The following is a 26,576-nucleotide window of genomic DNA, read 5'->3' as shown; positions in this document are numbered from 1 at the left end:
AGATTTTATTCTGCACTAAAACACTGCTCTATAAACTGTGACAGATTAAGAGCCAATTGGCTCAGATTTTTGTGCACCGAAGGCAGTAACTTCATCGACTGTCCAAAGTTAAATCACTCCTGCCATTCAACTGCTAAGTTATGCCTGTTGCCAGCAGTCTGAATGGCAGGCAGAACGTTCCAACCAGTGTTAAATAAACTGCCTGGTAGTTAGGGGAGGGGAAACGAAACCGCCTGACCTTCTCTTGCCCTAGTCCTGTCGCACCATGTTTAGAAGATACACCATACCATTCTGACTTTAAAAAGCACTTGACACAGCTTTATGAACTGGAACAAAACAACTTGTAACCCTCAATTTGTCCTAATTTTTGTACGACAAACTCAGATGGCACTCATTAGTTCAATTATTGCTATCTTGACTATACATCACAAGAAACCAACTTTAAAAAATTCTTTCAGCTCTGGAAATTAATTTTTAAACATCTGCTTTTCAGCTGATCTACAGTGATGAACAATGCGATGCTCCACCTACCTAAGTTTTAGACTAGGGAATATACAGCAGCTGACTCAGTATTCACGGTTCATTTTTATAGACGCGCACTTGCTATATCCTTCAGTAACACTGCCTGTGCCACACAAGGTGAAAGATACACATATTCCAAATAAATGAGCTTTCAGTAGGATCATGTTTCTAGTGCTTTATTTGATGAGCGCAAAGCCTACCTGTTGGGAAACTGAAACCATCTGCTGAATGTTGGCAACAGTAGCCTGTTGTTGGACCACTTGTGGAAGTTTTGCAACCTGTAGTGACATGAACGAAGAAAGATTTGGTCAAAATAAAAAACTGCTCACAGCAGCAAAACACCACACCTATCAAAACTGCTACCAAGTGAAAACCTTTCCGAAGCCCTGTTCATGGTAAGATGCAACTTGGCATTCCCAGCGATAATGAACTTTTGTAAAACTTTTTAGATCAGTGTATTGAAGAACTTAGTGGGGAAACAAAAAGGAAAAGTTCTATGTTCAATTTTAACTGTAAAATACTTGTTTCCTCCTAACTATATATAAAATTGAAGGAAGCACAGAAGTTCCAATGGGCTACATTATCTTAGATATACTTTTGAAAGAGTAAGGCTTTCAATTCCTAATCCCTTTCTTTTTCCTTAGTTAGACTGATCCAGTTGTGCAGAGAAGAAAACTGAACTGACACTTACCCTTGGCTGCCAGAGATTAGGCTGGGAGCCAGCACCAGAAAACAGGAAGAACTCTGGCTGATTTTTCCTTAGTAAACACAGTATGGAATCCCTTGCTTAATAAAAAGGAGTCACTATTTTTTTCAAAGAGGAAAAGCAAACTTAGAGCTCAGGTAGCTCCTCTGACCTGCTATAAAGCCACATACTCAGCACCAATGAATTCTGAAGTCAATTTAAACAGACGTGTGACTAGAACCAATGTAAGTGGGTGCTAAAATGCTATATCGCCTGTGATCTTTACAATTCTCCAGCCACTGTAGAGTTTAAAAGTGTGAACCTGTGTTACCTGTACCTGAATCTGGGCCTGCACTTGCTGCGTTCCACCTGGTTTCTGGGTTTGGGAAATTGGAGTTGTTAAGAACTGTGTTTTAATGGCAGGCTGTGTAGTGTAAGTTACTTTTTGTTGCTGCGAAGTCTGCTGCTGGGTTTGGACCGTAACCTGTTGAGCATTTATCTGCAGAAGAGAAAAAAAGGCATCAATAACTACAAAATACATAACATGTATTTTAAAGAAGAGGTATGTAGCTAACAAAATTACATTTAATTACTGAAACAAAAATCACTTGAAGTGTTTACTGAAAAGTTCTCTCTTGTACATATACGCACACTTCATACAGTAACATTTCAAAAAACACATTGGTAGCTGATTGACATCAAAGGCAAATTTCAGGAAAAAGTATATTTTGCACAAATTATATTGTAAACAGTGAAAATCTTTGAGAAATTTCCACATTTGGTTATATTAGAAGTTGACTAAAAAGAATCTTTGTTACTTAAAGAAATTCCAGTTTGAAGCATGAGAAATCACAGCAAACAGCCGCCTTATTGAAAAAATTAAGCACCTGACATGGCACATCAGAAACCATTCTCTCTAGATATACTTAATATTCACCCCCAGAAACACTGACTTTCTAGGACTGTCCTTGTAATTCAAAGCTGAAGCTTTACAACCACAGAAGCATTACGCAACTCAATAGGAGAGTGAACAAGTACCTTCTGCTGCACAGTAGCTTGACTCTGCGCAACCTGAGGCTGGATAGCTTTCTGTTGCTGTGCTGCTTGATGATGCTTGAGTTTTAGAAGCTGCTGGACATGCAATGGCTGTGCAACTACTGTCTGGCCTCCTGAAAATTACAAAAATAATTAGAACTGTAAGTGTCTTCATTTTATTGATTTGTCCCAGTAATCGCAGCTTGCAAATACAGGTTGTGCTTTTTATAGACTTATACATCTGCATAGCTTTGGGCACTAATAACCCACTGATTTTAATGGGAATAAGACACATGATTTTGACAGCGGAGAAAAAAACCTCATTCTGTTATCTAATGGCACAAGCAAGCTAACGTGTTCTAACAATAATCTTGCTACAGGAAAATTCTGTCCATACTACAGGAGACTTATGAAATACAAGTCCTATTTCCATTTTGCATTTAAAAAAAATTATGAAATTACTGTGTCTTTATTTGAAAAACTGTATCTGCTCACCCACTCTCATGCACAGAATTAAAAAAAAAAGCCACCCACATCTGGCTAAAGAATCATGCTAACCTCCAGATTAAATGGAGCAAATGTAATTCTCTTACCTCATTTTTGGAACAAACGGGAATGCAACCTCTATCACTTCAGTTTTTAAAAAGTGTAGTGTCCCACAGAAGACATTACTTGAAACACCCTACCTTTAAAAAAGTGAGATTTAAAATTTTATTATGTTTTAGCAAGTCTGTTGACATACCTGCTGCTTTCTGCGGTTGCCCAATGGCAACACTAATGCCTGCAACAGTAACAGGGAGCGTAGTGACTCCTGCAGATGACACAACAGCAGCTGGAACAGACACCACCGGAGGCTTTGCCAAAGCAACCTGTGCTGCTTGCGGGGTCTGGGCCTGGATCTGTCCTTGCGCTTGAAGCTGGGAAGCAGGAACACGAGTCTAAGCAGTAAGGAATGAAGATTACTGTACTGGCACAAAAAATATTTGCTACATATAACAGGTCATTATAAAGTGATAGTTGCAAATGTTTCTAAATGTAATTGTCTCTTTACAGTAATACCTACTGATACCATCTCTGAATCATAAGTGCAATTTAAAGCTATTTATGTTCAGCTGTATCTTTTCTGCTGCCTAAGTAATGCAAAGGGCACTTGTGTGCGTAAATGACCAGCATCCAGTTCATTTAAACCAGCAAAGAGAATGAGGTATTTAAAACTGGTTTTGCAAAGTCAAAGGCAACTTACGAGACGAGCAACTTGCAAGTTTGTCACAGTAGTGCCTGTGAGAACTGCGCCAGGACGAGGTGCTGTAACAGCAGTGAGTTGTTGAGTTTGCTGTTGCTGCTGCACTTGTACTTGTGCTGTTTGCTGCTGTGCCCCTTGCTGTGCCTGCTGCGCTGCCTGCTGCTGGGGAAGCTGCAGTTTCTGCTTCTGCAACTTGATCAGCTGCTCCTGCAAAAATCAAGCACTTCCATAACTTCCAATATTTACATGACTACAGGAACAAAACAGAGATGAATCTGGAGCTTTAAAGGAGAAACATTCTATGACAGAGTTTAGTTAAGATCAAAGAGCTAAGAATGAAACTCCTTTACGCAATGGGTTGCCAGTGAGTAAGTAACAGTAAGCACTTTACATCCTGACCTGCTGCAGAAGTGGTGCTACTTGAAATGGCTATCACACTCACTGCCTTCATAGAATTTTAGTAGGATCAAATTTAAATGAGCTGCATTTCACTCTAGCCCCAGAAATCCGGATACAACACACACTGCTAATGATGCTTACAGCAACAACGACAGTAACATGCCACGTTACTTCAGAAGCGTTTCCTCACCTGTGACAATTTCCCCACAGTTTTTATTTGAGCTGGAGACTGGGCTTGTGCCTGAGCCTGAATCTGTGGGACCTGCACCTGAGCAGCCTGCTGCTGCTGTTGCCTCAGAAGCTGGAAGTGAGCAGGGGTGATTGTTTTGCCTGACAGCTGGACTGTTGGCGTAGCTGTGAATAAAGAAAAAACAAAAATGCTCTGAAGTAAGATTTTCAACATTTAGTTAAATGCAATAATATCACCTAAAAAGTCAGGCTGTTCAAATGCATATTTTCTGCTCCAGCAGTTTGTGGACTAACTACAAATAACACCACATTAGCACAAACATGATGTAAAAGCAGAGTAACTAATAAAATATATGCTACTTTCTTCATAACTCTTTTTAGTTGAAGCAGTCAATTCTAGTATTTTACTTCTAGATTACTAATAATCTTTTTTAATTGTAATGCTTAGGGGCCAAGCAGCTCTCTACTGCAACACTTTATCCAGAAGCGCTGCAGAAAAATGTAACCTGAGAACCAACAATAAAAGTTAAAAATCATAGCGCTGATCAGCTGTGCTGCCAACAAATCTGGACTTTCAATATTGTGGGGCTATGGTGGTCAAGCAACCTACAGAAATTCTGGGGCCCTTTATGTAGCCTCAGAAAAAAATCCCTAAAAACATGACTATTACCTGGCGTGACTTGCGTCACCAAAGATCTTGTCTGGGTCTGCACGGGTGTTAAGTTTGTAGTTACTACTGCTGATGCTGTCACTGATGTTACTGCACGAACTCCCTGGGTAGATGCTATGGTCACCAGTTCTGTGGAAGCAGCAGGTGCTGCCGCAGTTCGCTGCTGGGTATGTACCACTTGTGCAGTTGCAGTGCCTCCTGAAGTCTGAAAAGGAACACAGTCATTCTTTCTCACAGCTTTCATACCTCATATAAAGCTACAGAAACCTCTGGAAACGGCCGATGCAATTTTAGAAACATCCATCAAAAAATGCAAAAGCACTGCAAAAGCAAAGAAGGTCCCAATCTTTCTAACACATCTATCTGTTCAGACATGCTCATAATCAGCATGCAGTTAAATCTTTTTCAACCAAGCTGATCTCCAAACCCTTAACTACATTACAGAGGTTTGGTTTTACTACCTTTCAATTTTTTGCTTTATATTCCATAGTCTTAAACCATTAAAATAATAATAAAGATCATAATTAACAAAGCACAAAGCAATTACAGGCTGGAAATCATAATGACATGATACATTGCCTATGACAGCACTTTGTCTATGAACTATTTTTAACAGTAGTATCTATTAGGCACTTTCTTCTGATTAATTGTTCCAGTGTGTTCTGGTGTTTCAGTAGGGGAGAGGGTTTTGATACAGAATCACAATGCACATGAAATTTGCAAGAAGCAGAGTTTCTGATAGCATGGAAAGCTAAACAAGAAAGCAGACAGGCTGACAAACATGCAGCCAAGATCAGTCAAGGGACACAACTAGCGATGTAATGTACTTACAGTCAGCGTTCCAGGCATAACAGGTGAAGCCAGACGTTTATTGATGGGCTGAAAGGTAGCAGCAGGGACTCCCGCAACGGTGTTCACTATGACATTTCCACTCACTGTAGCTGGAAAGCAAGCCAGGATTAAATGTGAGATTCCAAAAATGAAAATTCGAATGTTCTAGCATCTCCAACATCTAGTTATAAAGTCTTCTTACCAGTCTGTATACTTGTCCCCGTAACCGCTGTTTTGATCGTGCCCGCCTATTTAGAAGACAATTGAGGTAACAGTTCAGAAAAACAGTAAAACTGAATATAGCTCTTACTCTACTGTTTAACTATTTAACACAGTGCTGCATTCCAGAAGTGACAAAATAAGAAAAACGCAATAAAATGCACAGATACTTCTACAGCTGTTCATTCACTCTACGTATCAACAACAATGGATGCATGTATTCGGATTCTGCCACACTAATGAGCAATGGGAGACCAGTCAAATGTTTGGTAAATACTGGTCATTTGACATCCTTGTTAGCAGAAGAAGGGAGCAGTATCTTACTCTGGCACGTCAGAGACAACTATTCACACATGAACATCACTGAGCAGTAGATACACAGCAATACTTATGGGTCAGAACCCATCCTCTGTCTCTTTCTGTAAAAGCTGTAGCATGTTTGCCCCTTCAACAGGCAAAATAAAATCACCACTGCCTGCACACAGTAGTATGCAAATTCGATTTGCTCTAAAAACAAAAGCCTCAGATCTGTCATCAGATTCATTAAAACACTCTAGATATATGGAAGGCATAAAAACTTTGCACAATTTGCAATAAGACAACCATGGTAGATCCTGTAGGATGCAACATTCCACTTGCCTTGCAAAGATTAATAAAGCTTTGGGGTTTAAGCTACTTTAACAAGAGTAGCTCTTACAGCTACATTCTCTTTATTATCCAAGTTGTCTGTATAAACACTGTTCACTGACTGTGTAAATGTATTTGCTCGGACTTGATTAAATTAAAGCCTAAATTCAAAAAAGCAAAACATCTTTGCAAAGGATATGGTGGTTTTCCACCTCAGAATACCGAGATCTATTGCTACAATGATATCAACACAGTCGTAATACATGAGCAAAAAAGAAAGAAAGAAATAGCTTTTATTTCGCTATACTGACCTAAAATTCTCACTTTCCAGAGAAAATAAAACACGGAAATAGGGTACACACAGAACTGAAGTTACTACATCAGAGGCACCAAGCCCTCCCTTTCTTACCAATACTGCCGTGTTGGCCACAGTAGTTACTGCAGTCTGCACGACTGCCTGGGGCTGCTGAACTACCTGTGCCTGAGCCTGCTGCTGAGGCTGGGCTTGTGCTTGCTGCACAGCTGGTTGCTGGGCTTGCTGCTGGCCAGCTTGCTGCTGCTGAGGCTGTGGACCTGTCTGTTGCTGTGCCCTCTGCTGTTCAGCCAAAGCCTAGGAAATCAAAGTGTGAGCTTCACAGTCCATGTGACAAGCAGGATGTATTTTTTTAAAAACAAAAACAACACACAAAACCCCTTTAATTCTAAGCATGTATTATATGTGTGTGTACAAAGACAGCATACTAACCTGTCTTCACTATAACTCTCTAACTCCAAGTTACACAACCTAACTACTTTCAAACTACAAGCTATATTCATGGTTATATGGCTTAGAGCACAGCACAAATGATTTACCATTAACGAGCAAGGACAAGTATCTCTTCCTGAATAATATATGAAAGAAGGCTACAGAATGGTCAAGAATAAAACAAGGTTTTTACATGTCTTTAATATATTTTCTAAAAAGATGCTTCTAAACAACAGCTATGAGTGTGACAATACAGGCCCAAGGAAGGTCCCACTTTGGACCTTGGATATCTAAACCCCAGTTTGTGAACAACTTGCAGCTGCTCATAGTATCTACTGTACGACTAAACTTCTCCCAGAAGGCAGCTTTTCTCATACTTCCTCTGTTGTCTAGTCTTTCAATTACTGCAGTCATACGTATAGCTGAGATGGAGACCATACCTTTTTCTCTTTTGCAATACGTTCTGCTCGGAGCGATGCAACTTGAATTGGAGGAAGTGGCTTATCATAGTTGATTCCACTAGAAACAATGATAAGACAAAGCACACAATCATTAAAAGTAAGTTAAAAAAGCTTAAAAAAGAAAAAAGTTCTTTTATGCAATTCGGAACTCCTTTAAGACAGAGAGCACCCACCTTTCTGCAAGCACTGATGCATGCTTTGGATTCTTCTGGAAAGGATTCATGCCAAGTCTGAAATTGAGCAAAACTGTATTACTGAAGACAAAAAACTTTAAAATAGTATTTAATTTCACATGTTTTAGCAGATGGCACTGCAGTTTTGGTGAAGTTTACATGATATTCCCACCAGTACTGGAGCCTGCATATAGACAGACATTTTAAGACAGACTCAAAGTAAATATTAAATGAGTAGAGAAGAAGTTACTGCAGGAATATACATAGAAAGCAACGTACTACTGAACAGCACAGACATCAAAATATCTACAATTCAGACAAATGGAAAGTGTAGTTCATAAACTAGACTAAAAAAGCCCAACAAAAATAACAGAGTGCTCTTCTGCTCTTAATCACACAAAACAAATTCACACAGTGAGTAACAGCTAACCCAAACACATGAACTATGAAGGTGTTCCAGTAACAGGAGGCCAGGACACAAGGGAAGAGATCAAGAACAGAGCAACAGAACAGCAGTTTGAAACAGAGTGTAAAATAACTGAGCCGCAAGTTCTGGAAACAGTTCCAGTTTCCAGAAGATCTGTGGAGACAGGGAGATTGCATGATCCCAGTTAAACTTACAGAGGTTTGATAGGCGGACTCCTTTTCCCTGCAATCATTTTCATCATCTCAAAGTGATTAGTATAAAGTTGCGTATGGGTTGCACCCTCATCTTGAGCGTATATCTGATTGGTACGAAGTGGGCGACTGTTTTTAGTCTAAAAAATGAAAACAAACCAACTTTCAATTGCGAACACACCCACACGGCATTCTGTCTAAACACATGGTGCGCTTGTAGGTTATTTAAAAACGTACTCCAACATAGCTATCACAGACTGGTTTCTGCCTTGTGCCACTGATAACTTACTGTTACACAAAACTATGGGAAATATATAAAGAAAGAGCAAAATAAGGAGCAGTTCTCACGGTCACACTGGCATCAGCACTTGGGGACATACAAAATAGCAAACTCTAATTTGAAAAAGAATCTTTGCTTTAGTTTAGATTTCGCAAGTTTAATTCAGTACCCAAACCAAGAGCCCATTAGTTTATAGTTATGCATAGCGCACATAATAAAATAAAACCATCACTGCACTGCTCTCCCAACAAAGCTATGTTAACATTCAGCACACCATGCCATTCTAACATTTGGCTTCTCCTAAGCAGAAACTGCCAGTCAGGGACAAACCTGCTTATTAGTCAGAGAATGGGACTACAGTCGGAAGTTCTAGATTGTCTAATCAGTTCTGCCATTAAATTGCTGTGTGGTTTGGAAGAAGTTGTTTATAATCATGGAATTTATTTTTGTTTCTGTAGCATACTATCATCCACATTTACTAAAAGGTGCTTCAAGCATTAAATTCACTATATATTTGTAATCCACTTAGACTCTAGCATGAAGTACATTCTTAAAGATCTTAAGTACCATCATAACAATCAAGATAAGTTACATGGTTGTTGTTAGGTGGAAAAATACCCACTACAGTTTAAGTGAAATCACAAACTTTGTGCATGACTTAAAATTTATCTATCAAATCCAAAAGCTGAAGTCTGGTGTCAATCCACTGTATCAACAAAGAAAGGAAAAATAAATTTGGAATTTTAATTAATGTTTCAGAACTCAAGTAACACTCGACATGGATCTCATATGAATTATCTGCCCACCTCCATTGCTGCTAAATACCACAGTGTCTAGATTTGATTTTGAAAGAATACCAATGCACACCTTATAAATACTTTTTGTCTTCTTTTTAGGATTAGCTTCGTACATTAGCTGTAAAATAAGAAGGAAAGTTAGATGATCTTTTGTGGAAGATTTCGTTCAGGTGCTTTTTCTTTTCACAGAAATCACATAAAATAAGTGGAAATCCTGATGAGGATAATTTTATAATCTTTTAAAAGTTATTTATTTACACTGTTGAAACATTTAACAAAAATCAAGTGTTTACAGAGATAAGGAAAAAAAACTCTACAAACTTAAGGTAAAAAAAAAGACGCATCATTCTATGTCAACTCACCTTTCCTTCTTCCCTTGGAATAATGACATTTTCATATCTGTTTCGGCATTGTTTTGGTGAGCGATAGACTCTGCTGCATGAATTAACAACATCACTAACAAGGTCCCAATTGGGAGTGTGTGCTGGCGATACAACAGCAAGATTTAAAGGAAGCTCCAGCAGCTGCTTCACTGCCTACAAAAGATAAAAGTACAAAAGCTTCAGATGACAAATCATTGCAATCTTCCAAACCTACCCTTATCTGCATGTGTCCACACACTGTTACTACAATGATACAGATAGCTTTGGGCTCAGGCTATGGGTTCACCTATGCTGACAGAGAATAAATGAGCATAAAATGCCATTACGCAGACTGACAGGCACAAAAACACCTGGAGATTGGTGAAAGAGGAACAGAGAGCTGCCATTCCACTACTGCTCTCTTCTCACAGGTGGGGAGAGCCTTAGCTGCGTTATCCACTGTCCAGCCAGCACAGCTAATCTGAGACACAACAGTAAGTGATCTCTACAACAAAAATGGGACTTAATTGTGCCTTTTGTAGTTTAACCTTTAATTTACCCTTAGAGGAGCACAAAGATAGGCAATCTGTTCTGAGTTATGTCAGCAAATGCCAAACTAGCCATTAAGAATTAGAAATAACCCTGAAGAGAGAGAAGTGCAGAAAAAGCCATTTCTGAAATTAGAAGCAAAAACACAATAAATCACAGCAGAAAGCGCAGGGATCATCTGACCTGCAGAAGTGCCCAGTCTTCACTTATCAACCACTCTGGATTATCCTGTCCAGCTTCAGCAGCTGGTTTGACAAGGGTTGGCAAAGGCTTTGCGAACTGTGTTTGTTGTTTTAACAAGATGTTTTTCTTTTGCTCTTTGCCCTCTCGGCGCATTTTCAACATTCCCGGAGTTGCTCTATCGAAAAGTGAACGAGGTGGAATAACTGCCTCTCCATGACGTTGCTTTTTCTTCCTACCTGCAGCTAAGACAAAAGAAAAAACACATTTTTTGGTAAAATTTTGGTAAAAGTTACTCCCATTCTTTGATTCCTCTGCTACTTACAGACACAAAATGCTCCTACTTGTGTACAGCGTATTCCCCACTGCCTCTTAAAAGCGTACTGTTGGTAACTCAACACAGCCTAGTATAAAGTAAGATCAGCCTTGTCCTAACTCATATAACAGAATGGCTGTTTTCTAAAGTTGTCCTTTCAAAAACACCCGTATATCTAAATAGAAAGACACACTGTAAGAACGGGGGCTTCCAGCGGTTGTATTGCTTCAAGACAGCAGTGAAACAGATTTTTCATCTCTTCAAACCTGCAAATTTGATCTTTACTGGACGAGACATGCAGGAAGTATGAAAAAAACAACTGATTTTTTCAGCTCAGCAATAAATCTCAGGACAGTTCTGAACAAACGCTTACCAGATGGATCGGTTTTGTGTCGTTTACGCTCCTTCCTGACATACACTGGAGGCAACTTTGATTCTGGAATAGGGGTGGTATCATACATCAGGCACATAACAGAATCTATGTAGATATCATTGTCATCCTGAGGGGGAGTGGGAGGAGTCCAAAGCTGCACAGAACAAAGTTTGTAGTTACTGCAGTTATCAACTTTCTACAGATTTTATGTTTAAAAAAAAAAAAAGTGCCTCTTTAGGCCATGTGGTGTTACTTTTACTTACTGGCATTATTTCAGTTTGTCCATCTGGGCCTTCATAGACATACTCCTACAGAGCAATAAGAGAATACAATTCAAATGATCCAACTGAACTCTGAAGGAAAAGATATTCTCAGAATATTGTAATGTATCTATTAAGAAAAACAATACTAATCAGAAATTACTTTGTTGTATGCATCCTCCCGAGTGTAGGTTAGAAGTTCCTCTTCATCCTCCCAAAGCATTTTTTGCTCTTTTTCCTTTAACTCCTTCATGTGCTGGACTTCCCATGCTTTCTTTGCAGTTTTCAATTCCATCTAGATGAAAGTCAAACTCCTTATAAACTTTATGCAATAACAGACACTGGATTAGAAGTTATCGATCTGTATTTTTATGGACAAACTCCTTGAACTTCGACATTTTCAGGCACAGAAATCTTACAACAATTTCTTAACAGACACTTTCACAATCATTTAGAACAGATTTTTTGGTCTCTGTTGAGGCTCTTTAAACCCTCAAATTAAAGCAAGCTCAGAATTTCAGTCAAACAATCCAGACAGCCAGAACACAGCTCCTTTACCCAAATAAGCAGGCTCACTGAAATGAAAGAATTTTTTTCCCCAGCTAACGATGGAGTACAACAAATATTTGCTGAGCTGTGCTGAAGAATGTCACTCCCATTTTATAGAAACAAAATTAAGAACTGACATCTGCTTAAACCAAGAGAATCCCAAAATAATAAGCTCTCTGTAAGGCATTCCGGTGTTCATAAAGTAGAGCAAGAGAAGATCACAGAAGTACCTATGATATATACCACGTCATTGGAAAAAACTTCCACTTCACACTGAAAATATAACCCTGCTTGTACATACTGTGACAGAACATGGAAAAGAAAGATGTGTTGTTTTACCTCATTCAATCGTGGCTCATTCTCATCAACTGAAACGTAGAAGAGCTCTAAATAATTCAAAGCATACTTCTCAATTGGAGTAAGCTGAGAAAACGTATCAAGGGAAAAAAAAGTTAATATTGAGGATAATAAAAGAAAACTGAAGGGGAGTGTATCAAAGTCCTCCTTAAAAATAAACACCCTAACATCTTAAGTCAGCAGGAGATCTGACATCCATTTAATTGGAGTATGAATCCCATAGACAAAAAGTTGTTCTAAGGCCAGACTGCAAAGAAATTGAACTATATTTGAACTAAATATTAATTTTTAGCTAAATGTTCATGGAAAGTCATGGTACCTGATCCACAACAGCAACTAGTTCCTGCAGCTGCGAAGGCTCTTCATTGTATTTTGTCTCACAGAGCTCCGAGATTAAAGGTTCCATGCTTGACTCGGATCCTATTTCTTGTATGCAATCATTTGACTCCTCATCCTCTTGTTCAATACTGTTGAGAGCCTTTCAGAAAGACATATTTTAAAAATAATGAAGACTTCAAAAGTATTGAAAGAAACCACATCAGAAGTTCACTGAAATCCCACACAAATTTCTGGCATAAGTCTCTGCTGAGGCAAGAGAAAGAGCTCCCAGAAAGCATATAACAAATCTCTGGGCTTTGGAAAGTTTTGTTACATGGAAAATAACATAAAACTACCACAAAGAGACTGACAGAATTTACCCAAATAAAAAAAGATAAGGCAGCTGTTTAATACTAATGTTGCACAGTCGTATCTTTAAGGCACGCATTAATAATTACCTCTATGAATGGTCTTGCAACTTTAGGTGAAATATTTTCTGCTGGAGATGGCTCTTGAGAAAGTACTACAAATTCTTCCGCTTTCACTCTAAATCCAGAATCCTCCATAGGAGAATGAACCTCAAATAACTCCTGAATTGTTTGCTTGGTAAGTAAAAGGAAAAAAAACAAATAATTACATTCAGCTTTCAGGATCATTCTATTGTTTTATTTAACTTTGAATTAGCTCAGGTTCAAGTGACCTTATAAACTATGGACTGACTAAAGAAGAAATAAACCTCTATCTGTCATTTCTGGAAAATTCTCCATTTTCTCTTCTGAACTTTCTGTTCTACTCTGTAGCCCTACAAGAAAGTGTTGAAAGTTCATTTATAGGGAAGTCAGAAATAGAAAGTCTCATCCTGCACCACCATACTGGGAGCTCCAGAAGGGAACGGACTAGCTTCATCACTGCAGTCGCTGTCTGGTGCATCTTCAGAAGAGCAACTGAGCGCCTAACTCATTAAATACCAAAACTTTATATTTCATGCTTTTGAAGTTGTTGAAACCTTCATCCTTAGAAGCTTTACAGAATTTTGCAGCAAGGTGCAAGAAATCAGAATATATTAAGTCACTTAGGTGATGCCTGTGCATCACTATGCAGATAACAGAACAAAAGCAGATGAAAAGCCTTTGAGAGAATGTGGCCCTAACACCTAGAGTTCAAGCAATCATGAAATTTAATATACCTACCTACCAATTCTAGCCCAAACAGATGGCTGCTGAACAGTTATTAAACTCTCCAACACAAATGCTTAAATTTATTAAACATTGCAATACAGGTATTTCAACATTTTGAATATTAACTTACTTGTGTTAAAAAGGCCATTGAATAGTCATTTCCCTGAGCAGCTACTTCTCTGATCAAGTCCTTTGTGCCATTTTTCAAAAGCTTCTCTTCCACAGAATTACCACTGACAAGCCTAAACAAAAAAAAAGAAAAAAAAAGAGAAAAGTAATAGAAATCTGATAAGTCATTTCCAAAACAGCTTTCAGAAACAAAAAAGGAAATTGCCCTTAGAAAGTAACAATGAACTCTTAAAATGTGGTGGTTTCTGGGGGGTTTTTTTAGTTCTGGTACAGGCCCAGAACACAACACATACTGCTACCACCTCTACTTACAAGCTTTCTTTTAACAATTAGTATAACTTAGAAATAAAATAAAATAGAAAAAAAAATCAAAAAACATCTCACTTAAAAAAACCCCATGTAAACTAACATAAAAAACCCCATGCAGGTATAATTCATTCATTACATCTGGTGTTAAGACAGAATACATTTTCATATGATAACCTGGCACCTTTTTATTGAAGTGAGATGAAGTTTTCAGCAGTTTCCACTTTATTTCAGATCATAGAGTAGCACCTTCTGGATTAACCTTACATTAAAGCATGTTAAAGAGCAGTTGGATCTGTAACCATCACCTGTATATATGGATATCTTTACATCTCCCAATTCTGTCACACCATTCCTGAGCTTTTGCATCCATCACTGGGTTTAGATCGTTGTCGTAGAACACAACAGTGTCTGCCTCAACAAGACTGACTCCAGTGGAACGACTGTGAGAGGAAAGGATGGCACAGAAGATGCGCTTGTCTCTGTTGAAAATTTTCATCAGCTCCTACAAAAACAAATCAGCAAGGAGTAAATAAACCACACACCAAGATAAAAATACCAAACCAAATTCACTACAGCCTAACAAAAACCAGACAAAAACAAGTTAGGTGTGTCAAAACAAGTAAGGAACAAGGCAAATTTCCTTCCCCTGCTGTAGCGCATAAAAGCCTGAGCAGCACATATTGCTGTACCAGTGGACAACTGTTAGGGCAGACTTACCTGCCGTTGTTCATGGTTAGCATATTCATCAATCCTCACAAATGTGAGGAAATGGAAATTCAGGAACAATTCCAGTATGTCCAACATCAGAATCATCTGTGACAAAATCAGCACACGGCGCCCTTCAGATTTCAACTTCTGAAGCAAGACAGCAAGAGCTTCTAATTTTCCTATATTTCAAAGACAAAAACCAATAATGTTTTTATACAGAAATCCCATTCCTGTGCAGCAGGAAATTACTGAAGTATTATCCCCAAATGTCCTCCTTTACCTGAGTCATACTGCACCAGCCGGAGGTCAGGGAACTGCAGCAAGTGAGGAGTTGTAATCTGTTGCAACTGATGCAAGTGCGGAGCTGCCTTCTGCCTAAGACTGTGCTTAAGGAGTTTCAGTCTGTGACTATATGAGGGGGGAGGATTTGCCACATACAAACATGGAGGAGCAGCAACTGCAGCTGGCAACACGAAGAGAGCCCTGTGAAAAGCATCAAAACAAGGGAATACCAGTTTAAAAAGTTACACACAAAATTATCATCTGCAGCAATAATTTTAAGCCTGACAACCTTCACACTATTACCCAACTACTTTAACAAAGTGACACAGTAAACACTGCACGCCTTCAAAGTGTTAATATTCTCTATCTCCCTTTGCTTTTTGGGGTTTTTTTTGTCTGCTTTGATGATAGCTTCTGTTAAGGTTTTTGCACTGTGACCACTGTATTCAGTCACTGGAGCTCAAACACAAGAAAACACCCATCATACCAAACTTAGTAAAAGCAACTCAAAAAAGTTCGAGTTCTTCCAGTTGCATTTCATGTTTCCAGAATACTGCAGTTATTGCTCTGCACAAAGTCCACTAAACATCAGGTTTAACCAAACTACCTTTTGCCTATATCTCTGTGTCTTATTAGTTGGGTCCAAAAGGTATAAATCAGAAGTAAATCCAAAGCATAACAATGTAAGCTGAAGTATGGTCAGCTGATTTTGGGCTTGAAATATTAGGAATGAGCACTGAAAACTCTTATTAAGAAGATCCTAAAAGAAACAGAAGTGACTGTTACTTTTTATGTTCATACTGCACATCATTTACTGCTAAATAAATCAGTCTGAATCTAACAAGCTCGTGAACAGAAGCTTTTTTGAAAAGGAGTGTTTAAAAATAACTAAATGTGGCAAAGACTTACAAGGCAGTCACACGTTACCTGTTAACAACATCCTTCAGAGATTCTTGTTGCTGAACCAAAGTCAGGATCATTTCTTGCAAGGGGTTACTTGGGCCTCCAGAGGCACTTGAAGAAAGGCAACAGTTCACAAAGCCAGCCCACCTCCAACTGTTGATTTCATGGGAAGACGGCTGAGAGGGCCTCCTTCCACCAGCCAAAGAACAAACACTCAGCAAGTCTCTGCCATACATCGGGGCCCGTGAACAACGGCGCTCATTGCCAGAAAATATTCTGTCCAGGCGCTCCTTCAAAAGCCGGCTCTTTTCTTCGTATGTTTCCTTCACCAAGAAAAGTTAAACAAAACATTTGCTGCTCATCACAATCACTTAGAAATCTGAGTTTCTTTATAATGAAGCTATCGGGATCAGAGTACTGTGTGCTTTATAGCACCGACATCCTAGATTATAGCAACTACTTAGACAAATCACAAAAGGTGTAAATTTCAGATAAAATTTGAACACTATACCTAAATTCAATTCATATTAAAGAGTCAATTCTATCTTGGTTTAGTGTCTTCTTCCTTTTTTAAAAGTATATTTTCATAGTTTTGGAAATAAAAATCAATCATTCATATCTGAGACCTTTCAATCAATATTGACAAGGTGCAGGTTCTTGCACAGTTTAACATATACTTGATGTTTCCCTATGCTTTATAGGTTGCTTGAGTTGTCTTATCTAAAAATTTGTTAAGATTATAAATCTACTAAAACTTGCCCAACTGCCTTTGTGTTCAAAACACAGAAAATCTTATGATTCTGTTATTTATGCATTACTACATAACTACAATATATTACGGTTACAAGAACCTGCTGCTACCCACAGCACAAGCAAGCTGTTAGCTCTTATATACAACAGAATTTATTTTAAACTACGGATTACAGATGAAAATACATCGGATCTGTCTAAACACTAACAAAATTTGGGGGGTTTACCTACTCTGTAATCATCTCAGTTCCTAATTTATGCCAGCTTTGTAAATTATAACTTCCAACTATTACACGGATTTAGTATCAATCCTAAAAAGTTGTGTTTCCGTAAGAAAATAAAAATTAAGTACCTGCGATTGTCCAAGTGTAGGTGCTGGTTTTAATGCTGATCCCATGTCACCAGATGACAAATTAGTAACTGCAGTTCTACCTGGAATACAAACTGAGGATAAACCTTGTGTTTACATATTTATTCTTCTGAAGACTGGTTTCATTTATTATTTTCAGTAAGTAGACATTTCATAGCTGTAACACATCATAATTGCAGACAAATTTTTAGTCTAAATGTCCACTTAGTATTGCAAATCTGTACTTTGTTACACAACATACATCTGACATTTACACTAACATTTTCACAAAAATCCAAGATAAACCAATGGAATTTTACTTTTACTTTGCACAAAGACCTGCTGCATTCAAAATGTCATGTATAGGGCAATAGGTATTAACATTTAGAAACTGCACTCTAAATCAGGAAAAGATTGTTCTAATTTGTCTTAAACAAATAATTTAAGATTTTTCAGAAGACACATGAATTCAGTGTATCTACAAACTGATGAAACTGTATGATGGAATCTCACAGAAGCATTCTTGCGAATTCAACCACTCACAGATGTTTTCCCAGACAGCTAACTAAACTGTAAGAACATTACACTCAAGTAAACTAATCGAAAAAACAGTAATACCATTCACGTACTAGCAGCCTAACTGTGCAGCAGTCACTCTCTTGACAGGATATATAGGTTCCTACCCCAGCCAGAATGCATCGCTCAGCAGCACTGATTATTTGTTCTAGAAAAGTAGCACAACCCTCCACTAGTCACTGAAACCGTACTTGGAGGCAAGTCAATGCACCCCCGAAGAACTGCATTCAAGTTATCCAGCAGGTGCCAGCCCTTACATTAAGAATAATAGACTCCAAGGGGTACAGACGTTTAAGCTTTGCCTTTCTGCATTCTAATTATAAACAAGCTCATACAGACAGCCACCATAAATCCAATTACACTACACAGCTATGCAAGAGCCCAGCAATTAGTTTACAATCACGCAAAGCAATGGAATTTATTTGGCATTTTATCCAAAATTCAGAAAGCCAAAATAAGTATTTTCAATATGCTTTACATCTTCCTCCAAAGATGAACAGCAAAAATAATAGTTTTCTTTTATCAATTGGAAACAGTACTTCAGTTATTATTGCTTTTAATGGAGCTCTCTTTTTACCATCATGAGATTAGTAAGATGCATGAGGTTTTGTAGAAATCTTACATCTATTTTCATCCTGAACTGTGGCCATATCAGGAGCACCTGAATGTAATCAGAGCTGGAGGGTGAAACATTTGAGCCACAGATCTTCCAAACTATGACAGAAATCCTTTACCTCTCAAGAACCAGGAGGCTGTTGAAGCTCCCTCTCCCCTTTTTATGATGAGATGTTTACTCTTCAGAAAGTCAAAATAGGAACTTCAAGGGCACATTAATACATCAAAAAGGAGCAGTAAATAGTCTGTTTTGAGGGAATGGTTTATATCCAGAGAAAAGTATAGCAGATGGCTATTTCCACAGAATGAATTCCTAGCATTGCATTTATCATCATTTAACAATCTGCTGTTCTGTTGTAAATGCATCCTAGACAGCAATTTCTGTATTGGTTTTTGATCAACATCTTGATTGTGGTTGTAAGCAAGGAACTGATCACATTTGCAGCAAGGCACCAAAAGCCTAGGCAGTACTTGCAGAAGGAAAGGGAAAAGTACTTGATTAGACAGAGAAGTAAAGAAAATTAGATAAGAGCAAAATCAATGTGGAAAAATGGAGAAAACTGTGGGACATTCTGTCAGTATAAGAAATAATCTCCCCGATCTTTCCTGTCAAAAAATAACAAAGTATTTCAAGCTCACTTCTTCCCACAAAAATCTGACCTAAGACCCAACTGGTAAAAAAATTCTATACATTGAATTCAGTTTCAAGCTCTCCCAAGTTTGTACTAAAAAATTATCTAAAATTCCAGTACACCTCATGCACAAATCAGAAGGATTTGCCTCATAGTTTTCCTCCTGCTGAACTCACCTTACAGAATTAAAGTCTACAACAATTTGGAGTTACATACCAGTTATTTTAGTAATTGAATGTTTAGATAGAGACAATTCTTCAGGCTAGAAAACCTACCTTGCTGCGTGACTGCTGTGGAAGTGGGGACACCTGCTTGATGCTGGTTTCCTAAAGCATTCAGAGCGTTCTGAACAGTTCCTGCTTGGGAAACCGTCTGCATGACTACTGGGCCCTGAGGTCTCAAATACTGCTGACCAGGTGCTGATACAATCTGAAGAACACTTCCTGCAAGGGAAGTTTTTAAAAAATGAAGTTGGACAGAGCAGGAAAGAATAACTAGTATTCTCTAGCAAAAGATACTACTGTTACAAACTGATCATTATGGTGTCAAACTGTGTTAAATTTTCCCAGACAAGTTCGTTAACGTCAATCTGATTTAAAGTTCCCTAATATCTGGCAGGAGGGAAACACCCAAGTCTTCACAGTTACAGAGGTATTTCACATTGTAAAGTTATCATTCTAAATCCAGGTATTTTATACGGAATTCAGATGAAGCCAAACCAAAAAAGTCCTCACTTAGCATTCCCTCTATTTTGTCACGATTTCCACGTCCTCCTGAATTTGGCAACACACACACCACCAGCAAGGGACATTTGGGGGCAAAACATACTGTCAGTAGAGTATTCAGGTCAGGGTAATACCTGAGCCAAAATTCAGAGGTACACCAATCCTGAAGTTTTATTTACACCATTTCAGAACAAACAAAAAACATCCTCAGTTTTGTCTGTTTCTGCCTATCAGGGAGTGCATCTGAAATACTGCCTCACCTTACTTTAGCTGTATTGTACATATGTGAAAACAAATGTGAAAAAAATGTGAAAAAAAGTAATAAAATCTTGAAACACAATACAGAAAAAGAAAGTAACCATGTCTTTCATTTGATAGGTATTTATATTTCAAAACAGAGCTACCTTATTACCCCTGTCTCACACTGAGAACAGGTAGAACAGAACAGCACGAGCAGTGGGGATGGAGAAACCTCCTTCACGTATAACAACACGGAACACGCTGCCCATATCAAAACATGAGCACTCTTAAATAACAGAAAACTCCCTTAACAAGTACCTTGTAACTGCAAGGGCTGCCCCGCAGTGAGCTGGCGAAGTTGACTATGTGATAAAGTGAACTTGTTCCCTTGGAACTGCAGTGTTACAGGGGTCTCTGGCTGAGTGATCCTGCCTTGTGCTCCTGCTATAGAAGCCAGCTGAGCTATTTTTACTACCTCACCACCTGTTAAGGAGGGAAACAGGCATTAAAAAAAAAAAACAAAAAAACACACACAACAAAGTGGGAGGCAGGTTGTTCAATATTCACAATTCTAAGTTTTGGTTAGTACACTGGTGCTGAAGCGCCTTCCATGCATAATTACACTTAGTGCATCAAAAGTGTCATACAGAAGTTAAGCAGGTATTGCTTTCTGTATTTGTTGGACAAACTGGAAAAAAGCTGATTGTTTAAAGGTTAAGAACATCAACATTTTAGAAGTTACCACTTTCATTAGCAAAAAAGTTAAGAGCTACCTGAAAACTCATGTGACACTTTGTAACAGAACGAGTATAGACATCAAAGTGATTCTCACTGCCTTTTCAAGAGCAGGAAGGAAGGTTTAAGGAAGAGGCAAAAATGTTCACACCTGTGGCACTGTAAATACATGTTTGAAATGGCCTGAAATTTGCTGATGAGACATGATTTATATTCAGTGATCTGCACTTAGACAAACCAAAAAGCTTTAAAGTGGCAAGGACCAAGCTTTTTGTAATTTAAATGTAGAAAGGTTAGAGGCATTTAGGCATTACGCTTTAGGATATTGAGAAAATATCGGTGTGAAAATTTAGCTTTTGTAAAGGCAGTACGTTACCCCAGAGATAAAATTAATACATCAATGCTCAGTACTCTATACACATGCTAATAGGCAGTGCACATACAACCTTGAAGCAAAGCCTCATCGCTTTTCTCTGCCTAACAGTTGCGACACTCCTCTCTGCGAGAGAGGCCTTTAGCAGATGGATTAGTGTTTAACATGAAAGGAATAATTAGGACAGAGCTAAAACATTTGGTCTGAAGGAAGTCTTGCCAGCAGAAGAAACATGCAGAAACAGGAGATTAAGTTGACACCGCTAATGTATGTCCACAGCAATTCTATTGTTTCTTATCCAATTTTCGATTTTCCTTGGTCATAAACAACGTACTGAGCAAGGCTAATCAGAAGAGTGAAAAAAAAACAACGATTCTGTACACATTTTAGGGTGCCTAGTAACTTAACCTCGTTGTAGTACAAAGGTGGGAGAAACCTTGAAAGGGGAGGCCACTTACTAGGCAACCGTGCCTGGGCCTGGGAGGTGAGTACCAGCCTCTGAGGCAGCACACTCTGTTGGACGGGGTGCGGGGGGGCCTGCGGCTGGGCCTGGCCCAGCGGCTGCGCCTGCGCGGGCGTCTGGCCCCGCGGTTTCACAGGGTGGGCTGTGCTAGTTGCTGTGGTGAAGGTCGCTGCGGGCTGGTGTCTTGGAGCACTGGTGGAAGCCTGAGTTGTCTGAAACTGTGCTGCTGCGGCTGCAATCAATAAGGGTTGTTTGTGCAAGCTGTTAGAGGTTTTAACTCCACTCTTTTAAACAACCTGCATTAAAAAGAAACCTTCCAACAGGATATTAAAACAGCTACAGGAACAGTTTGTCCTTACAGACTGGGATTTTTAGCCACGCCTCTTACTCCACCCTACTTTACAGCATTACAGATTTGGAAAGCATCGATAAAAGGTTAAATAAATACACAATAGGACCGTACATCCCTGTCTTTGACAGAACATTACCCGCGATCGAGGTTTAAATACCAACTGTGCCATATTTACTCCGCAAGCTAACACTTAGGTTACATAAAGCTTAGTTTTGCATTATACCAGCAGATCATACTGTAGAAACTAGCCGGGCAATTTACTGGCAATTAGTCTGTTGGTATTTTTAAGCCATTAGTATTCTAGACGATTAAGCTGGAGGGAAAAGGAGTTCTATTAACAGGCTGGCTGTTATCCGCCTACACAGAGGTTCGGGTAACCAGCCTAGCACCAGCTCCCTTACCTTGACTGGAAGACACCGTAGATATGGGTGATCTTCCTCGGACCTGTCCCTGCTGAGTCACTGTCGCTGTGGTCACCGTGCGCTGTACTTGAGTGCTTGGGAAAACTACAGTCCTGCCCTCAGGTTTCTGACCGTACTGAACAGGTTGAAACAACCTGAAAAGAATATGAAAAGTTAAAGCCTACAGGAAGATAGCAGTTTTAGCCTTTAAAAATAATTTCTATCACCAGAGGAAAGTATAAACCAATCACATCAGATGCTAATCTTTCTATCGCAAATGGCTGAAGCTGCCAAGACCCATCACTTCAGCACAGTTCATGCATAGACATGCTACAAAGCCTGTGGTGACGCAGGTTGAGGCGGACTGAAAACACACTATGTGTGCGTGGCTGGGTTCGGGCAAAATGACAAAATGGCCTTTATTGTTTATACAAATTACTTATATATCTTAGACAGTACAGGTGTCAGACCCTGGTATGTTTTTGTGTCCTTCTTGCTTGCTATTTGCCGTAGCTGTAGGTGCCCGTACACTGCAGTTCTAAGTTCCGGTTCTTCACATCCTGTTCACATACCTGACATGTTTGTGGCTGTCTTAAAGGTACACGGCTAAGTCTTTGAAGTCAACTAACTCGTCTGCAAACCCATTGCAGACCCCAACAAAAGCTGTTTTGCTAAGTCCAAGAAAGAAGAAAGCTTCCATTGCTGTGCATCCAGTTTATGCAGGATGCACCAAAATGACAGCAAACAGCTTAAAGAGTCTAGCCCAGTATCTGGAAAAAGAATGGGACGCTCCTATCATTTTCAGAGAGCCATCAACATGCCAGCAGGTCATCAAGCAGCTCCTCTGCACCAGAAAAAACATTTCACGTTACTCTGAAATCACTATTTCACTAGGAGATAAATGCTCTTAAAAGATTTACTGCTATAAAACTTCCTATGTCCCTTATAACACTGCAAGTCCAGTTTACTCTTGAAGAATCATCTCCATGTTCATTTTGCAAAACAACGACACTCGTTTGCCATAAACAAGGACCCCAAGAATAAAATTCATCTGCTGGTGAAATAAAAACTATGGGAAATTATTAAAAAAAAAACCTGAAGTGGAATTGTACACCTTAAAAAAACTATTAAAATAGATTCCCTATTTTCAAGGGTAAACAAGAAAGCAACAGAATAATAAAATACAAAGTCAAGCCTGAGGTTTTCTGTGAATCACATTACCAAAGATGCAGACAGAACTCTGTACACATAACAACAAAGCTATATATTCCTCCTGCACTTCTGTCTTAAAAGGAGGGTAGTTGTACATACCTGCTTGGTTTGAGTTTCACTGGGTTGGGCCTAGCCGGTGGCGGAGGGGAGCTGTAGATTTCTTCAATCAACTTTCTAGTAACCTTTTGTTTTGGCAACATTTGTGCTTCATAATGAGTCATTTTGTTTTCCATTCCAATGAGATCAAAGAGAGACAGGTCTGATTCCTAGGAACATTGTAAAATCAGGTTTATTTTATGTGATGACCCAAACAGTTAAGTCCTCTCTATGTTCTATACTGAATTCACTTTCTATATTTTGCTTTTCAACTTGAAATAAGTGCCAGAAGTTTAAAAAGTAAACTATTAATTATTAGCCAAAACTGTCTAGAAACTTTGGAAATATATCTTAAACCGATAGTCTCATTTTAAGCATCAGCAACAAAGAAAAGGACTTGAAATCATTAGCCAGTTATAGAATTCAAAGCAAGGCACATCTAACAATTCATCATACACCACAATTGCCAAAGAATTAAGTAGAACTCTTAGGTGTTTGTTGATTATCAAGCTCAAATGCCAAACAATAAAGGCTTGCATATAATTTAGAAGTAGAAAAATATGAAGGATACCAATAATAACCAAAAAGATCATCTTGCCCACTCCATTATTCATACTTCTCTCTACTGCAATTATTTCCTATGATTACCTCAAAATGGGGATTACTTCTTTAGTGGTAACACAAATAGCAGTATTCAAATGGAGTGACAGAAGCATACTGACTTAAGTCATTGAATCAGCATTTACTCTTATGTGAAAAAGAGGAAGTTTTGCTCTCCTTTAGGTACTGAAAGCAGAAAGAAAATTACTGAATGCCATAAATAAGCACTGCACTACCCAGAGTGGTTTCAGTGTTGCAAGACTCCTGCAAACAGAAGTACAATGAAATCAAAGCTCGTTTCTCTTTGACCAAGTAGTTAACGAAAAATTACTGATTACAAGCCACTTGAAAAGCTCAAACTACTATTACAAAAAAAGAGATGCAGCAAGTACGCACCTGGTAGGCACAGTTATGGAATAGTGAATTCCTTCTATTTATAAACTCCAGGTACACTTACAATGTGTATAAGAAAACAATATTAAGTACTGACATTCTACAAGGGCAGTAAGAGAGGAAAAAAAAGTTGACTTTTCTACCCACCTTCCAAATATCCCTTTCTAGGGCACTCAGTACCAGAGATGCAGTTCTGTATTCCAGTGTTTCTGATACGTAAGAGGTACTTGAAAGCCGGGGGTTTATCAGATCAGGGTGATTACAAATCCGTTGCAGCTGCATCAGGACATGCAGAACACTGATGAAGTGTCCACTTTTGAGGGCTTCTTGTGTTCTACCAAATAATTTATACAGAAATACATTGATTTAAGTACAGCTTTTATGGAGATGTCCCTAAATAAGCAGGGTGAGAACATGCAATGTAGTATGTCTTGCAAAAGTCTTAAAACAAGCTTTGATTTTACCTGGGTCTTTCTAGAGCATTTTAAGTAACACTGTACCAAATGTAAATTTGGAAACATGAAACTTAAGGACCAGTGCTACCTTACAGTCAAATATGACCTAACCAGGTCCCTATCCTCTACTGGATTCCTTTCTTTTCTGTTCCATCTCTGCATCTATCAATAACCACCCGATATCACAGCACAGGGAAAAGGGTGGGTGTGAGAAGAAACACCCTGGACTTTAAGAAACGAAGAGCCACTCATTAGACAAATTTTAAAACAAAATAGGTGCAAAGCTGACCCTTACAACTTGATTTTTAATTTCCAGAGGTAAATGTATGTTTTTCATTAGGCCCACATCATCACTTGCCAGCAATTTTAGTTTACAACGTAATCATACTCTTTTCACTGGTCATAAAGGAAAAATTCAACAGAACACTAAAACACTTCCAACCATGACAATCATTTATCATCTCGCTTAAGTACCAAAGATAACAGCATTTTTTATTTACTGTTTTAACTCCTTACCCTGGTTGTAATATGACATCTTCATACATAGCTTTTTGTCGACTAGAAAGACGACACTTTAGCACATGTTCGTATTTCTTTGTTAGCTGCTTTTCAACATCTCTCTTTGATCTTCGCAAAATAAATGGCTGAATCATCTGAAACATTGCGTAATTGAGGGGGAAAAAATTCTCACTTCAAAGATGCAGTTTACAAGAGGAAGCTAAACCTATTCACACTTAACATATTTGACGTGATAAACCTCATATGCCATATATAATCATACTGCTATGCACACAGTTGTATAGGCATTAATTTGTTCTTTAATTTCTGCATGTTATGCTTCAAAATCTGAGCCTTGTATCATTTTTTAAAAGAAATCCCCATACTATTCTGGTAGCAGAAATCCTTGCTTTCAGCAGGACTTTCTGTCTGAACTGAATAAAGTATTAAGGAAGGCCAGGAATTTTGAGTTGAACCACATCTTTTCATTTCTTCCCCTTCCCCACCCCCCACCCCCCCAAACAGCTTAACTACTGTAGTAGGACAGATGAGAAAAAAAGACAACATACTCTGTGTAACCTGATGACCAGTTTATGGCAATAATCCTGGTTCTCCTCATTAGCTGCTTTTACTGGAAAATCTAAATAAGGTCTGGAAATTCCCGGAATCAGAAAATGTACCATGGTCCACAACTCCATCAGCGTGTTATGCAGAGGAGTGTCTATCAGAAGCAAACGATGCTGGCTGTCAATAAGAAGAGAAGATTTTTAACCAATACAGCATTTAGCTAGTATCATTATGAAAAGGACACCAATATTCAAACACCATTTACTGTAGTTTTAGG

At 38.6% G+C, this 26,576-nt stretch overlaps 1 protein-coding gene across 15 annotated transcripts in view; it reads right to left on the bottom strand.

Moving 5' to 3' along the window:
• The window catches only part of EP400 (E1A binding protein p400), a 49,624-nt gene that overhangs the window by 2,198 nt on the left and 20,850 nt on the right, over positions 1-26,576 (bottom strand). For 4 of the 15 annotated variants that reach the window (XM_055706322.1, XM_055706362.1, XM_055706371.1 and 1 more), the window contains 36 exons: positions 26,302-26,476; positions 25,751-25,887; positions 24,927-25,113; positions 23,790-23,956; positions 22,479-22,633; positions 21,721-21,957; positions 20,473-20,637; positions 19,465-19,632; positions 17,370-17,461; positions 16,292-16,590; positions 15,363-15,565; positions 15,092-15,261; positions 14,680-14,876; positions 14,067-14,178; positions 13,217-13,360; positions 12,760-12,918; positions 12,423-12,506; positions 11,698-11,829; positions 11,538-11,582; positions 11,275-11,428; positions 10,589-10,830; positions 9,857-10,030; positions 9,565-9,612; positions 8,421-8,557; positions 7,800-7,856; positions 7,606-7,684; positions 6,830-7,030; positions 5,777-5,822; positions 5,575-5,684; positions 4,744-4,948; positions 4,075-4,238; positions 3,486-3,692; positions 2,985-3,180; positions 2,246-2,376; positions 1,539-1,706; positions 723-800 (listed from right to left, as the gene is read on the bottom strand). In XM_055706322.1, coding sequence (XP_055562297.1) covers positions 723-800; positions 1,539-1,706; positions 2,246-2,376; positions 2,985-3,180; positions 3,486-3,692; positions 4,075-4,238; positions 4,744-4,948; positions 5,575-5,684; positions 5,777-5,822; positions 6,830-7,030; positions 7,606-7,684; positions 7,800-7,856; positions 8,421-8,557; positions 9,565-9,612; positions 9,857-10,030; positions 10,589-10,830; positions 11,275-11,428; positions 11,538-11,582; positions 11,698-11,829; positions 12,423-12,506; positions 12,760-12,918; positions 13,217-13,360; positions 14,067-14,178; positions 14,680-14,876; positions 15,092-15,261; positions 15,363-15,565; positions 16,292-16,590; positions 17,370-17,461; positions 19,465-19,632; positions 20,473-20,637; positions 21,721-21,957; positions 22,479-22,633; positions 23,790-23,956; positions 24,927-25,113; positions 25,751-25,887; positions 26,302-26,476 — 5,425 coding nt within the window. The remainder of the gene's footprint in view (positions 1-722; positions 801-1,538; positions 1,707-2,245; positions 2,377-2,984; positions 3,181-3,485; positions 3,693-4,074; positions 4,239-4,743; positions 4,949-5,574; positions 5,685-5,776; positions 5,823-6,829; positions 7,031-7,605; positions 7,685-7,799; positions 7,857-8,420; positions 8,558-9,564; positions 9,613-9,856; positions 10,031-10,588; positions 10,831-11,274; positions 11,429-11,537; positions 11,583-11,697; positions 11,830-12,422; positions 12,507-12,759; positions 12,919-13,216; positions 13,361-14,066; positions 14,179-14,679; positions 14,877-15,091; positions 15,262-15,362; positions 15,566-16,291; positions 16,591-17,369; positions 17,462-19,464; positions 19,633-20,472; positions 20,638-21,720; positions 21,958-22,478; positions 22,634-23,789; positions 23,957-24,926; positions 25,114-25,750; positions 25,888-26,301; positions 26,477-26,576) is intronic. The other 11 variants (XM_055706398.1, XM_055706409.1, XM_055706330.1 and 8 more) reach the window with 10 other exon arrangements.

This window comes from Falco cherrug, chromosome 1 (assembly GCF_023634085.1).
Source record: "Falco cherrug isolate bFalChe1 chromosome 1, bFalChe1.pri, whole genome shotgun sequence".
Classification (NCBI taxonomy): Eukaryota; Metazoa; Chordata; class Aves; order Falconiformes; family Falconidae; genus Falco; species Falco cherrug.
Note: the sequence above shows the minus strand (reverse complement) of the source record. Positions and strands in the feature narration are given on the sequence as shown.